Below are 14,462 nucleotides of genomic sequence, written 5' to 3' on the forward strand. Positions count from 1 at the left end.
TGGGAGCACGCAGTGTCAGGTCGAGAGCACAATGCAGTGGTTAAATGAGTCCAAACTCATGTTCTGCAGGGGTGGAGTGCAAGTCCAATCTCATATTTCAGTGGTTCCAGGGCAGCGGTTAAGATCTGACAGTTGAGCAACAGCAAGTTAAGAAAAATGCCCCTTTTTGACTTTTGACCCAGAGACTGAACACTAGATGTATTGAAAGACTGCTATTTCTTTGCTGCTAATGAAATTACAGAAGGAGAAGATGAACAAAATCTTATTTGAAATGAACCTCCCCAGAAACTCCAGTCTTTTCACCAGCCCATACCTTTGCTTGAGAATCATTACAACTCCAGACTGTCCATCTCTATCATCACGCAGTGTTTTAAGTTTAACTCTGATGTAAGGGACCCGGGGAGTCGAATGTGAATGTACGGCAAGACTGAGAAAATTGGCTGAGACATGCAAATTTGAACCTTCACTAAGTGACACAGTGCAAGACAGGTTCATTTGCGCTATAAATAACTTAGAAACATACGCAAAAAAAATTACTGATAGAGGAAGCCATGGAAATAGCTCAAATGATTGAGAGTTTGGAGAGAGGCAAGTTGATTTACACTGCATGCTCTCAGGCGAGGAGAATCAGCTATAGCGCAAAATTCTGGCAAGTCAAGAAGACAACTGAATGCGTCAAAGAGACAGAACAGAATTCCAGTGAGCAAGGCAGGTGGCAGAAGAAAAGCAAAATGGGTCAACAAAGCAGAAATTCTGACAAATGTTATAAGTATAAATTCTGGGATTCTATCTGTTTCGATTGCAATTGGAGAGGCCACATCTACATAAACATAAGAAATAGGAGCAGGAGTAGGCCATCTAGCCCTTCAAGCCTGTCCTGCCATTCAATAAGATCATGGCTGATCTGAAGTAAATCAGTTCCACTTTTCTGCTTTCTCCCCATAACCCTTAATTCCCTTGTCTATCAGAAATCTATCTACCTGTGACTTAAACATATTCAACAAGGTAGCCTCCACCACTTCAATGGGCAGAGAATTCCAGAGATTCACCACTCTTTGAGCAAAGAAGTTCCTCCTCTACTCCGTTCTAAACTGCTCCCCCCTCCTTATTTTGAGGCTGTACCCCCTAGTTCTTGTTTTCATTCTAAGTGAAAATAACCTTGTTGCGTCTACCCTGTCTAGCCCCTTCATTATCTTCGATATCTCTATAAGATGTCCCCTCAACCTTCTAAACTCCAATGAGTAGACTGGGCCTGTACTCAATCTCTCCTCGTAAGCTAACCCCCTCATCTCTGGAATCAACCTGGTGAACCTTCTCTGTACCCCCTCCAAAGCTAATATATCTTTTCTTACATAAGGGACCAAAATTATTCACAGTACTCTGGCTGCGGCCTCACCAGTACCTTGTACAATTGCAGAAAAAGACCTCCCTGCTTTTATACTCCATCCCTCTCGCGACAAAGGCCAACATTTCATTTGCCTTCTTGATTACCTGCTGCACCTGCAAACTGAGTTTTTGTGATTCATGAACAAGGACCCCCCAGGTCCCTCTACACAGTAGCATGTTGTAATTTTTCACTGTTTAAATAACAGTCCATTTTACTATTATTCCTTCCAAAGTGGATAACCTCACAGTTACCAACGTTATACTCCATCTGCCAGATCCTTGCCCACTCAGTTAGCCTATCCAAATCTCTCTGTAGACTTTGTGTCCTCCACGCAATTTGCTTTCCCACTCATCTCTGTGTTATCTGCAAACTTTGTTACCCTACACTTGGTCCCCTTCTCCAGATCGTCTATGTATATGGTAAACAGTTGAAGCCCTAGCACCAATCCCTGCCGCACGCCGCTAGTCACCAATTGCCAACCGGAAAAGCGCTCACTTATTCCGACTCTCTGCTTTCTATTAGATAGCCAATCCTCAATCCAAGCTAACAGTTTACCCCCAACTCCATGTACCTTTATCTTATGCAGCAACCTTTTGTGAGGCACCTTATCGAACACCTTCTAGAAATCTAAATACACCACATCCACCGGTTCCCCTCTGTCAACCCCACTCATTATACCTTCATAAAATTCCAGTAAATTTGTCAAACTTGACTTTCCCTTCATGAATCCATGCTGCGTCTGCTTCATTGAACCATTCTTTTCCAGGTGTCCTCCTATTTCTTCCTTAATGATAGATTCCAGCATTTTCCCAACTACAGATGTTAAGCTAACCAGCCTGTAGTTACTTGCCTTTTGTCTACCTCCTTTTTTAAAAACAGTGGCATTACATTAGCTGTTTTCCAATCAGCTGGCACCTCCCCAGAGTCCAGTGAATTTTGATAAATTACAACTAATGCATTGCTATTACTTGTGCTGTTTCTTTTACTACCCTGGGATGCATTCCATCCAGACCAGGGGACTTGTCTACCATTAGTCCCACTAGCCTATCCAGCATTACCTCTTCAGTAATAGTGATTGTTTTAAGGTCCTCACCCCCTACAGTCCCATGACCGTCAATTATTGGTATGCTATTTGTGTCCTCGATCGTGAAGACCGACACAAAAAACTTGTTTAAGGCCTAGTCTATTTCCTCGTTTCCCATTATTAAATCCCCCTTCTCATCTTCTAAGGGACCAACATTTACTTTAGCCACTCTTCTGTTTTATATATTTAGTAAAAACTTCTACTATCAGTTTTTATATTTTGTGCTAGTTTACTTTCGTAATCTATCTTTCCTTTCTTCATTGCCTTCTTAGTAGTTCTTTGTTGTTTTTTTAAAGCTTTCCCAATCTTCTAGATCTCCACTAATTTTGGCCACTCTGTATGCATTGGTTTTTAATTTGATACTCTCCTTTATTTCCTTAGTTATCCCTTTTCTTACATTCCTCCTTTTTCACTGGAATATATTTTTGCTGAGTACTGGGAAAAATCTCCTTAAAAATCCTCCATTGTTCCTCAACTGTCCCAATTAGTCTGTGTTCCCAGACTATATTAGCCAAATCCGCCCTCATCCTATTGTATTCCTCCTTGTTCAAGCAAAGGACACTGGTTTGGGACCCTTTCTCATCCTCCATTTGTATTAGAAATTCAACCATATTGGTGATCAGTCATTCAAGAGCAGCCCTCACAAGGAGATCAATTTTACCTGTCTCATTACACAGGACCAGATCCAAGATAGCTTGCTCCCTCGTAGGTTCTGTAACATACTGTTAGAGGAAGCTATCTCAACAGCATTCTAAGAACTCTTCCTCAAGTCCACCACGTCAGACTTGAGTTGACCAATCAATATGAAGGTTAAAATCCCCCATGATTCTTGCTGTTCCATTTTTGCATGCATCTGTTATTTGTTTATTTATAGCCTGTCCCGCCTTGAAGTTATTATTTGGGAGCCTGTGGACTATGCCCACCAGTGACTTTTTCCCCCTTACTATTCCGTATCTCCACCCACATTGATTCCACATTTTGCTCCTTAGAGCCTACGTGGTCTCTCACTACCGCCCTGATGTTATCCTTAATTAACAGAGCTACCCGACCTCCTTTTCCTTCCTGTCTATCTTTCCAAATTGTCTGATAACCCTGGATATTTAGTTCCCAGTCCTGGTCACCTTGCAACCACGTTTCTGTAATGGCCACTAGATCATATCCATTTGTATTGATTTGTGCCAGTAGGCCAATCGGCCCTTCGTTTGATTATACCACTGCCTTCCAAATGCTCAGATAATGGACTCTAGCAACTTCCCCAGTACTGACCTTAGACTTACTAGTTCCCTGTTTTCTTTCTACCTCCCTTTTTGAGTAGCTTTCAATATATAAAATATATCTGTAACTTAGCCATTGTTTTTCTTTTGAGTTTCCACAATCATTGATCACAAGCTAATAATAGGGTCATTCACGAAGACAAACCCATTCCTCCTATTGCACCAGCCAGCGTTCAACAGTGGGCTTTACTTCTAGCAGAATACAACTATGTGCTCCAATATAAATCAGGCATCAAAATATTGGACACAGATGCTGAGTCACCTTCCACTGCCTAAAACAATATCACAACACTGTCACAAGAAACAGTGTTAGTCTTCAACTTCTTTGATAACCAAGGCAAATGGGGAATTGAAGATCCAGTCCTGTCCAGAGTAAAGCAGATATTTTTCCATGGATGGCAACTCTACATGTCTGAGCAATTCAAACCTTTCCAGTTCCGCAAAGATGAACTGAGCTGTGAGGACGGAGTGCTACTGTGGGGGTCTAGAGTACTAGCCCCTGGCCCAGCAAGAGGAATGTTACCCCAATTCTCACACAGGTCAAAATAAAATGAAGATGCTTGCAGGACGGCCAGGTGCCCAGGCACTGATGTTGAAAAATCTAGCATTGTGATCAATGCCAATAGCAACAAATAGTGCCTCCTTTGGCTCATTGTAGGTGTAGCCTGGTTGACCTTGGGCACAGTTACTTGTGGATTTCAAAAGGTCCTTTTATTGGCACTATGTTCCTAATTATTGTTGATACCCATTCCAAGTGGCTTGATATTAATGGAATTGACAACAACAGCATCCACAATAATCAAAAAACACTACAAAAAATCTTCGCTACACATTGCCTGCCAGAAACATTGGCCTCTGATAATGGCACTGCCTTTACCAGCGCAGAGTTTCAGTAATTTATGAAAAATAACATAATAAAAATGTGCACAGCACCCTTTTATCCAACCTCAAACGGCTTAGCAGAAAGAATTGTGCAGACTTTCAAGTCTGAAATGAATGAAAAACCGGACGAATCGTTACAATTGAATCTTGCTAGATTCCTCCTCACTTCCAGGGCAACACCGCATGTTACTATGGAAATATCCCCCACAGAGCTACTAATGGGGAGATGCTTCCATGTAAAATTGACTTAGTATTTGCAAATTTAGCAGAGAAAGTAGACATGAAACAAAGTATATAAAAGGGATAGCACTATTCTGTTAAGGGTGATAGATTATGCAAGGTAAATGACTTAGTATTCTTCAGGAACTTTAAATTTCGTCCAGATTGGGTCCCCGGGGAAAAAGTAACAAAAACAAACCTGGTTTCCTATCCGATTGTCCTCCAAGAAAGAAAAATAAGGACATTTGTAGACCACATAAGGAAAAGAGAAACTAACATAATACAAATAGAGAAGGATAATCCAGAAGTATCTACCAATATCCCTTCAATAGTGCCAAGTTCAAGAGGCCCGGAGGAAGGCACTTGTGTTGTTCCCATGGGATCTGGAACAGATGTCTGCGCTAGCACACGTCAGGAAATTGCAAAACAATTGACTGCTACTCAAGACATTGCTACTTCAACTGAGGCAGATCCGGCCAGAGAGCCAAGATGTTTTTGGAGAATTAAGAAATCTCCTGATAGACCATGTTACCCCAAACATTTTTAAAATAATTTTGTGTGTTCTGTAAATAACTGTCTGTTTATAAATTAGTTTGTAAAGAACTTAAAAAGGGAGCGAGAGATGTGGTAGCGGAGTACAGCGTGATATGCGGCAGTTGAGCGTGAATTCAGGTGTAAGGCAGTGGAGCGCAAATCTAAGCGGTGGTTGAGCTCTGATAGCTCACCCTCAGTGGTTGAAGATTATGGAGATCTTTGTCATCTCCTTTTGTATGTAGTTTGCTTTGAATAAATTATTCAATTACTCTCATCTGCCTAGTAGTTGTAGAGCCTCGCAATTATCACATCCATCATTTCCTTTTATGAAAGGAAGCAAGATATACCACGTTTTTGTAGGAGCAGCACTTTTTACACTACAGTTGAAAGTGAGAACGTTTCTATACCCCATTCTGCAAAAATATCAGCCTATTAACATTGAAAATTTATCAATTGGTTTATTTGTTGTGCTCAGAATTACTGCTACTAAGCAACTGCTGTCTGCCAATTTCATTGTGAAATATGTATAATCTGCCAGTCTAACCCAGTCCAGTTGCTTCAATATTTAGGATTCAGATGGTGCTAAAGGCATTTTTTAACCAATGACCAGTTTTGTTTGAGTAAAAGTACTATACCGCAAGCTGCTTTGGCAAGTTTTCTGCAATTCGATTTAACAGTGTTCCAGTCGGTTTCTCTGCGCAGAGCAGAACAAGGTTCACATTTTTGTCCCCACGTAACAGCAACCCTTTGGCAAGCACACCAACTCGCATCACACCTTTCAAAGCTCTCTGGCTATCATCTCTTCTGTAGAAAGTGTGAGTAGGAGAGAGAAAAAAATGTGAATCAAATTCTATATTGTATTTCATGCAGTCACTAGTAACTTAGCAAAAGTTAAATCGAGTTCAAGACTAGGTGTCAAATCATATTTTCCTGCAGATTATACATTTTATCCCCTTTAATATGTTCCTCTCCACTCAAAATTTCTCTGCAACAATTAATCTCCACCTTTTCCAGAAAACCTTGGTAAGAACTGTAAGATGTAGATTTTCTAAAGGGACTGGAAACTTTAAAATTTCTTTTTTGGGATGCAGGCATTGCTGGCTAGGCCAGCATCTGTTACCCATCTTTAATTGCCCTGAACAGAGTGGGCTTGCTAGGTCACTACATATGGCACTTAAGAGTCACTGTCAACAAATTGAACCTATAGTTTTATAGAAACAATTACTTATCCTGGAATTATTAATAGATTTGCATGCAGTGAACTGATGAAAATTTGGAGATTTTTTTTAGTGGGGGGGGGGGGGGGGGGCAGGGGCAGGGAAGCACAATTTTAAAAAAAATTCTCTCTTGACTCATTCACTGCAAACCATTTATTTTCAAAGACTGTTGCAAAAATTGACATTGTCTACTATTCCACTACGAGCAACAAGTATCTTTGAGACATCATATCAAAATGCCATTAGCTCAGAAAGCAAATAGGATAAAGTAATTACAGAAAAGCCTAGCAGTCACAAATTAAGAAGTTTAATGTCAAACAATATTAATCAGAAAATAGATTAATAAATAACAGTAAATAAAGTTAAATCACAATCATGAATTAATTTGACAATCATTTTGTGGTAAGAAAAACTTGTGTTGCTGAAAAATTAGACATTTTGTCAAACCTTTCCATCTTGCACTCATCAGGACAATCGCAAGAACAACAATGGCAAGGGAAAACAACAAATTGATACTATATGAGAAGAGAGTGCCGACTCTTTGGCACATGGACACTTACCCTGGAAGGCTAAAACATCTCAAAAACTTGAACAAGTGAAGTTAGCTTTTTCATGTTGCTACGCAGTTGCAACCCGAATGGTACTAACTGCTAACAGGATGCTGCCATCACACCAAAAATGATTTCTGCCTATTACACAAATGAGTAATGTGATATATGGGTTTCAGTGCTGACGTGATGCTAGATATGTAGGCTGTACATCAAAGACTTGGGGATGATATCAAACAGCATGTCTCGTCTGCTGTTTGTATTGGGCATGGTACAGATAGTACCCAAACAGCCCATGCTTCCAAAACTCAAAACAGCGTCCAACATTACGTTGTGGTGATTGGGCACTATATGCTAAATAATTCTCAGTATGCTAAGAATTACACTGACATCATTTTACCATCAGTCGTAACAACAGTGTAGAGCATGTGTGTGTTCTGGAAGCTACATATATTAGTACATATGATCCTGTTCTTTGCTGACAGAAAGAACGTATATACACATAGCACTTGTTTCAGCAAAACAGAATAAATGACAACCATTCACTGATTCATTCCTCAGCAGTGCCTGGTTTAAATTTTGGAGTAATGCTTGTCAACTGTGAGTCACCATCAACTCGTGCATTCTCTATGGCAATGCCTCTATCAGCACCCACTTGCCAAACAATCAACACTCATACAGTCTAAATTTGGTTTCCTTTACAATGGTATTCTCACCCTTACCTCGATACATGCAAGACAAAAAGCTTCGAGAAATGTGTCTTTTTGAGCAATATATTAAACTATTCCCTACACTTTTTTTTTTTCGCAACGTTCATGGGACGTGAGCACAAATCACTTTCTTGAATCGTAACAGTCTCTTTAGTGTAGATACTCCCATAAAACTGTTAGGAAGTTCAGGGATTTTGGACCAGTGATAATGAAGGAACATTAGGTGTATTAATAATTAATACTTTAAGTTTTAGACTAACAATTCAAAGTAAATCTGGCAGATAACTGTTCTTTATACATCAGTTTACACTGGAAAATATCACATTCCCCAACCATAGAATCTCTATAGTGCAGAAGTGGCCATTCTGCCCATCAAGTCTGTACTGACTCACTGACAGAGCATCTTACCCAGACCCTATACCCATAGCCCCATAATCCATCTAACCTACACATCTTGGTACACAAAGGGCCAATTTAGCATGGTCAATCCAGCTACCCTGCATATCTTTGGACTGGTTATTAATGGTTACAGAATATAAAGTTTGCATGTGTCATGATAGTTGAACGTGGTATCAAAGCTCTCACATTCTTCAAAGAGATGTGCAGATATCAAAAGGTGCAATAATAAATTGCCATACCTATCTTTAATTGCATCTTTCTTCTCATCCTCTTTGTTCTTTGGTTTATCTTGTTCTGTGATGCAGTCGGACACAAGTTTAAGAGCACGTTCAGTATGTGAAACTATCTTCTGGACGGCCTGCAGCTCCTCCTCGGTTGGATAGATAGCAGCATGCTTTGTCATAACGTAGCGATCATCCGATGAGTCTGGACGTCTGGGAGGCTAAGCAGAGGTGGAAGATCAGTGCCAAAATAAAAGATTTCCTATGCAACATATGCCAGTCTGTTACAAGTACAGCATTCTATTATAACAGCCAGATTTTACCAGCTAGTGATCAATAAATATACTTTAACATTTATTTTCTCCCTTTCAAGTATCTTTTTTCCTCCCGCTTGTGGGTCACGGGTGTCGCTGGCTGACCAGCATTTATTGCCCATCCCTAGTTGCCCTTAAGAGGCTGCTGAGCCACCTCTGCTGCAGTTCACGTACTGTGGGTTGACCCACAATGCCACTACGGAGGGAATTCCAAGATTTTGACCCAGCAACTGCAAAGGAACGGTGATTTATTTCCACGTCAGGGTGGTGAGAGGCTTGGGAGAGGAACTTGCAGGTGGTGGCTTTGCCATGAATCTGCTGCCCTTGTCCTTCTAGATAGAAGTTGTTGGAGTTTGAGAGGTGCTGTCTAAGGATCTTTGGTGAATTGCTGAAATGCATCTTGTGGATAGTATACACTATGGCTACTGAGCATCAGTGGTGGAGGAAGTGAATATGATGCCAATCAAGCAGGTTGCTCTGTCTGGATGGTGTCAAGCTTCTTGAGTGTTGTTGGAACTACAAGTTGGGAATATTCCATCACACTGTGACTTGTGCCTTGTAGATGGTGGACAGACTTTGGGGAGTCAGGAGGTGAGTTACTTGCTGCAGTATTCCTAGCCTCTAACCTGCTCTTGTAACTATTGTGTTTATGTGGTTAGTCCAGTTGAGTTTCTGGTCAATGGTAACTCCAAGGTTGTTGACAAATGGGGGATTCAGTCATGGTAACACCATTGAATATCTAAACCACAATCTATCTTTACCAAAAACAATTGCTACAATATCAACTTATTCAATAGCTGCAGAAGCAATGAGCAAAAGATGCAAAACTAAAATCGATCTTCCTTCACTTCAGTGGAAGTTCAAAACTTGCATGCAAAAGGAGAAAGAATATATTTCACTATGGATATCCAGTCCCAGATAATATACTCATTATATTATATTATGAAATCTGTCCATCTAATTCAGTAAACTCCAACTCACGTCAGTCATAAGAACATAAGAAATAGGAGCAGGAGTAGGCCATCTAGCCCTTCGAGCCTGCCCCGCCATTCAATAAGATCCACATTCCCGCCCTCTCCCCATAACCCTTAATCGCCTCTCTTATCAAAAACCCATCAACCCGCGTCTTAAAAATATTTAGCGAGGTAGCCTCCACCACTTCAACGGGCAGAGAATTCCAGAGATTCACCACCCTTTGAGTGAAGAAGTTCTTCCTCAACTCCGTTCTAAACCACCCCCCCCCCTCATCTTGAGGCTGTGCCCCCTAGTCCTACTGTCCTTTCTGAGCGGGAAGAGTCTCTCTACCTCTATCCTATCCATCCCATTCATCATCTTATATGTCTCAATGAGATCTCCCCTCATTCTTCCAAACTCTAACGAGTACAAGCCTAGTTTATTCAGCCTCTCCTCATAGCTCAACCCCTTCAACTCCGGCATCAGCCTAGTAAACCTCCTCTGCACTCCCTCCAAGGCCAAAATATCCTTGCGTAAGTACGGCGCCCAAAACTGCACACAGTACTCCAGCTGCGGCCTCACCAATGCCCTATACAGCCGCAGCAAGACCTCCCTACTTTTTTATTCAATCCCCCTCGCTATGAAGGCCAGCGTCCCATTAGCCTTCCTGACCACCTGCTGCACCTGCAGGCTGGGTTTTTGCGACTCATGCACAAGGACCCTGAGGTCCCTCTGCACCGTCGCCTGCTGCAGTTTTTCGCCACGTAAGTAATAATCCTTCCTACCATTATTCCTACCAAAGTGGACCTCGCACTTGCCAACATTAAATTCCATTTGCCAGTTCCTGGCCCATTCGCCCAGCCTATCTAGATCCTTCTGCAGACTCTCCACACCCTCCGCGCAATTTGCCGTTCCACCAATCTTGGTGTCATCAGCAAATTTTGACACCATACACTCGGTTCCCTCCTCCAGATCATCTATATAAATGGTAAATAGCTGAGGCCCCAGCACCGACCCCTGGGGCACTCCACTAGTCACCATCCGCCAATCCGAATAGCACCCATTGACTCCCACTCTCTGCCTCCTATTTGACAACCAATCCTCTATCCACGCTAACACCCTACCCCCAACTCCATGTCCCCTGACCTTCTGCAATAACCTCTTGTGAGGTACCTTGTCAAACGCCTTCTGAAAATCAAGACCGACCACATCCACCGGCTCTCCTCTATCCACCGCCCTAGACACATCCTCATAGAACTCCAGTAAATTTGTCAGACACGACTTCCCCTTAACGAAACCATGCTGCATCTGCTCTATCAAGCAATTCTCCTCAAGATGCCTCGCTATTTCCTCCTTGATGACAGATTCTAACATTTTACCTACAACAGACGTTAAACTAACCGGCCTATAATTCCCCGCCTTTTGCCTGGCACCCTTCTTAAACAACGGCGTAACATTAGTCGTTTTCCAATCTTCCGGCACTTCCCCGGAATCCAGCGACGTTTGGAAAATAACCACCAAGGCATCCACTATCACCTCCACCTCAAATGTAACTTTTTTTTATCTTATCAAATGAGTTTAATCTTCATGAAAGCCAACATACCAATGGACCTTGGGGCTGCATCATTCCTGGTCGAACACCAAGTAGACCTGGTGGATATCCATCAGCCATTCTGCGACGGTCATCCCAGTAATGATGTTCCTCTTCCATCCTCCTCCAGTAGATATCCTCCTCATATCTCCTGAATAAAACAACAATCTTGCTCATTAATCATCCTTCAAAAAAACATACAAAAGCTATGGAAGTCAAAAGCTATGGAAGACATTCATCCCAAATATTCCAACGATTTGAAATACATTCATTCTATAGAAGACATCTTAAACCAAAGTCAGTTAATGCACTACATAATAATTTTGAGAACAGCTACATTAGGAGGGGATGAGGTTGTTCTCAAAATATATTCATTTTCAGGCACACTTTGACAAGGAACAAAATACATTCAAAGTATCCATGATAATAACAAGGTTTTGTCTATCAGGACTGTTTGGATTGGTCAATTTAAGTGATGGTGCCTGGCACATACTGAAGTACAAGTGAAGCAGGATGAAGTGCGTGGCATGCTTTAAAATAAATTTGTTCTTGGGATATGAATGCTGCCAAGGCCAGCATTTTGTGCCCATCTCTAACGGCCCTTGCGGTGACGATGAACCACTGCAGTCTTCCTGCTATAGGTGCAAAGTTCTGTTTGAAAGGAAATTGCAGGTTTTCCACGCAGCAAAAGGGAAAGAATGGTCATAAACAACTACTCCTGATTTTAAGTAGTTCCAAATAAAGTAGTTTTGTTGTTAAGCGGTTAAAAAACAGCTGTTTGTTTTAAAATTCTACCTGTCCCATTATAAAGTAATTGCAAACATAACCATGTGCAAGGTTACTAGCTGGGGCTGAAATCAATAAAAGAGCTATTTGCCCCCATTCTAAAACTTCTGGCTTCACTCTTGTTCTCCTCCCCACCATCCAAAATGTTGGTACATGCTCATTTTCGTGGATCCACACAGAATGGTGCCAGGGGAGAAGTAGAACCATTTGCACTTGATCCAGTAGCCCTGTGCTTCAATGTGTTTGCTGCCCATATCCTGTCAAAGGTTTGGAGAGTGCTGTTGAAGTAGCCTTGGCACCTGCAGAGTGGGGGCAGATAGCAGTGGCTGCAAGAGTGAGGTTTTTTTAAAAAAAAATTTCAATGGACGTGGATGCTGCCTGCTGTTGCCCATCCCCAATTGTCCATGAGGTGGTGGTGGTGACATGCCTTCTTGAAGTTAAGTGAATTTCACCCACAGTGCAGTCAGGGATTTTGACCCACTGGCACTGAAGGACCAGCAAAAAAAAATTGAAGGATGGTGTCTCTTGGACAGGAATTACAAGTGGTGATGTTTCCATGCAGCTGCTGCCCTTTCCCTTCTAGGTGGGAGAGGTCATAGGTTTAAATTCTGGTGACAACAGCGTCTTGGTGAGTTACTGCAGCACATTTTGTAGATAGTACACAGCAGTGATGGAGAGTGAACATTTTAATTGGTGAATGGGCACCAATTAAGCAGCCTACTCTGTGCTGGATGGCGTCAGGCTTCTTGTGTTTGTACAGCTGCACTCACTCACCCAGGCAAGTGAAGAGTATGCTATCACATTCCTGAGTCACACCTCATCATTGGTGACCAAAGTTTGAGGAGTCAGGAGATGAGTTTTGCTCCAGAGAATTTCTAGCATCTGACCTGCTCTTGTAGTCACAGTATTTATAAAGCTGGTCCAATTCAGCTTCTGGTTAAAGGTAACCATCAGGATGTTGAAAGTGAGGGATTCAGCCAATGGTAATGTCATTGAATGTCACGGAGAATGGCGGCACGGTAGCATAGTGGTCAGCACTGCTGTTTCACAGTGCCAGGGACGTGGGTTCAATTCCCGATTTGGGTCACTGTCTGTGTGGAGTTTGCACATTCTCGTGTCTGCATGAGTTTTCTTGGGGTGCTCCGGTTTCCTCCCAGTCCAAAGATGTGCAGGTTAGGTTGATTGGCCATGCTAAAATTGCCCTTAGTGTCCTGAGATGTATAGGTTAGAGGGATTAATGGGTAAATATGTAGGGATAGGGGGTAGGCCTGGGTGGGATTGTCGGTGCAGACTCAATGGGCCAAATGGCCTTTCTGCACTGTAGTGTTTCTATGATTCTTGTTGCAAGATGGATGATGCTTGGCATTTGTATGGCATGAATGTTACTTGTCACCCATCAGCCCAACCTTGAACGTTGTCCAGGTTTTTCTGCACATGGACACAGACTGCTTCAGTGTCTGAGTTGTGAGTGATGCTGAACATTGATCACTGATGATTGCACATCAAACATTCCCACTCCTGACCTTATGATGGAAGGAAAGTCATTGATAAAGCATATTCATTCAGCTCTTCTGTTAATGCTGCAAACAAGGTCAAGAGTTGGGAGGCCCTGGCAGAACAGGAACGAGGCAGTGAGCTCGTTATCGCCAAGCAAGTGCCACGTGATAGCACAGCTGATGGTCCCTTCCATCACTTTGCTGAAACATGAGCGTTGGAGCAGTGAGCGACCAACCATCAGACTTTTGAATGAACCTACCTTGCATTAAGTTGATCTTTCTCGACACTCTAGCTACAATTGTAACACTACATTCTGCACTCTTTCCTTTCCTTCTCTACGTATGGTACGCTTTGCTGTATAGCACGCAAGAAACAATACTTTTCACTGTACACCAATATATGTGACAATAATAAATCAAGGTTGCATTTTCCTGCTTGCTGTGGCAGCACGTACCTAGGCAGTTTCCCACATTGTTGGGTAGGAGTCAGTTCTGTAGCTGTACTGGCATTCTATTCTATGATTCTACTGGAACAGCTCGACTAGGAGCGCAGCAAATTACACCTCTTTTTTTAAGTTATGTCTGGTGCAGTTCCTGGCACACCCTCCTGTACTTTTCATTGAACCAAGTAGATGTCCCAGCTGTTTGATAATGCTAAAGTGGGGATATGCTGGATCTTGAGGTTGTAGATTGTGACTACATTCAATTCTCATGCCAAGTCCGAGTTGGCAGATCTGCTCAAAATCTCGGTACACTTAACACAATGCAACACAATGGAGGCATAATACTGAGACAGACTGACTCCACAAGGACTGTGTGGTCACTCCTATCAATACTTTCATGGGC

General features: G+C 42.1%; 1 protein-coding gene across 4 annotated transcripts in view; it reads right to left on the reverse strand.

Annotated features, from left to right (window-relative positions):
• Positions 1-14,462, reverse strand: part of zfr (zinc finger RNA binding protein) — an 82,982-nt gene that overhangs the window by 17,420 nt on the left and 51,100 nt on the right. For 3 of the 4 annotated variants that reach the window (XM_080213046.1, XM_080212881.1, XM_080213128.1), the window contains 3 exons: positions 11,347-11,485; positions 8,494-8,696; positions 6,016-6,184 (listed from right to left, as the gene is read on the reverse strand). In XM_080213046.1, the coding sequence (XP_080069172.1) occupies positions 6,016-6,184; positions 8,494-8,696; positions 11,347-11,485 (511 nt within the window). The remainder of the gene's footprint in view (positions 1-6,015; positions 6,185-8,493; positions 8,697-11,346; positions 11,486-14,462) is intronic. The other variant, XM_080212964.1, reaches the window with a different exon arrangement.

This window comes from Carcharhinus amblyrhynchos, chromosome 1 (genome assembly GCF_965287045.1).
Source record: "Carcharhinus amblyrhynchos chromosome 1, sCarAmb.v2.hapA, whole genome shotgun sequence".
Classification (NCBI taxonomy): domain Eukaryota; kingdom Metazoa; phylum Chordata; class Chondrichthyes; order Carcharhiniformes; family Carcharhinidae; genus Carcharhinus; species Carcharhinus amblyrhynchos.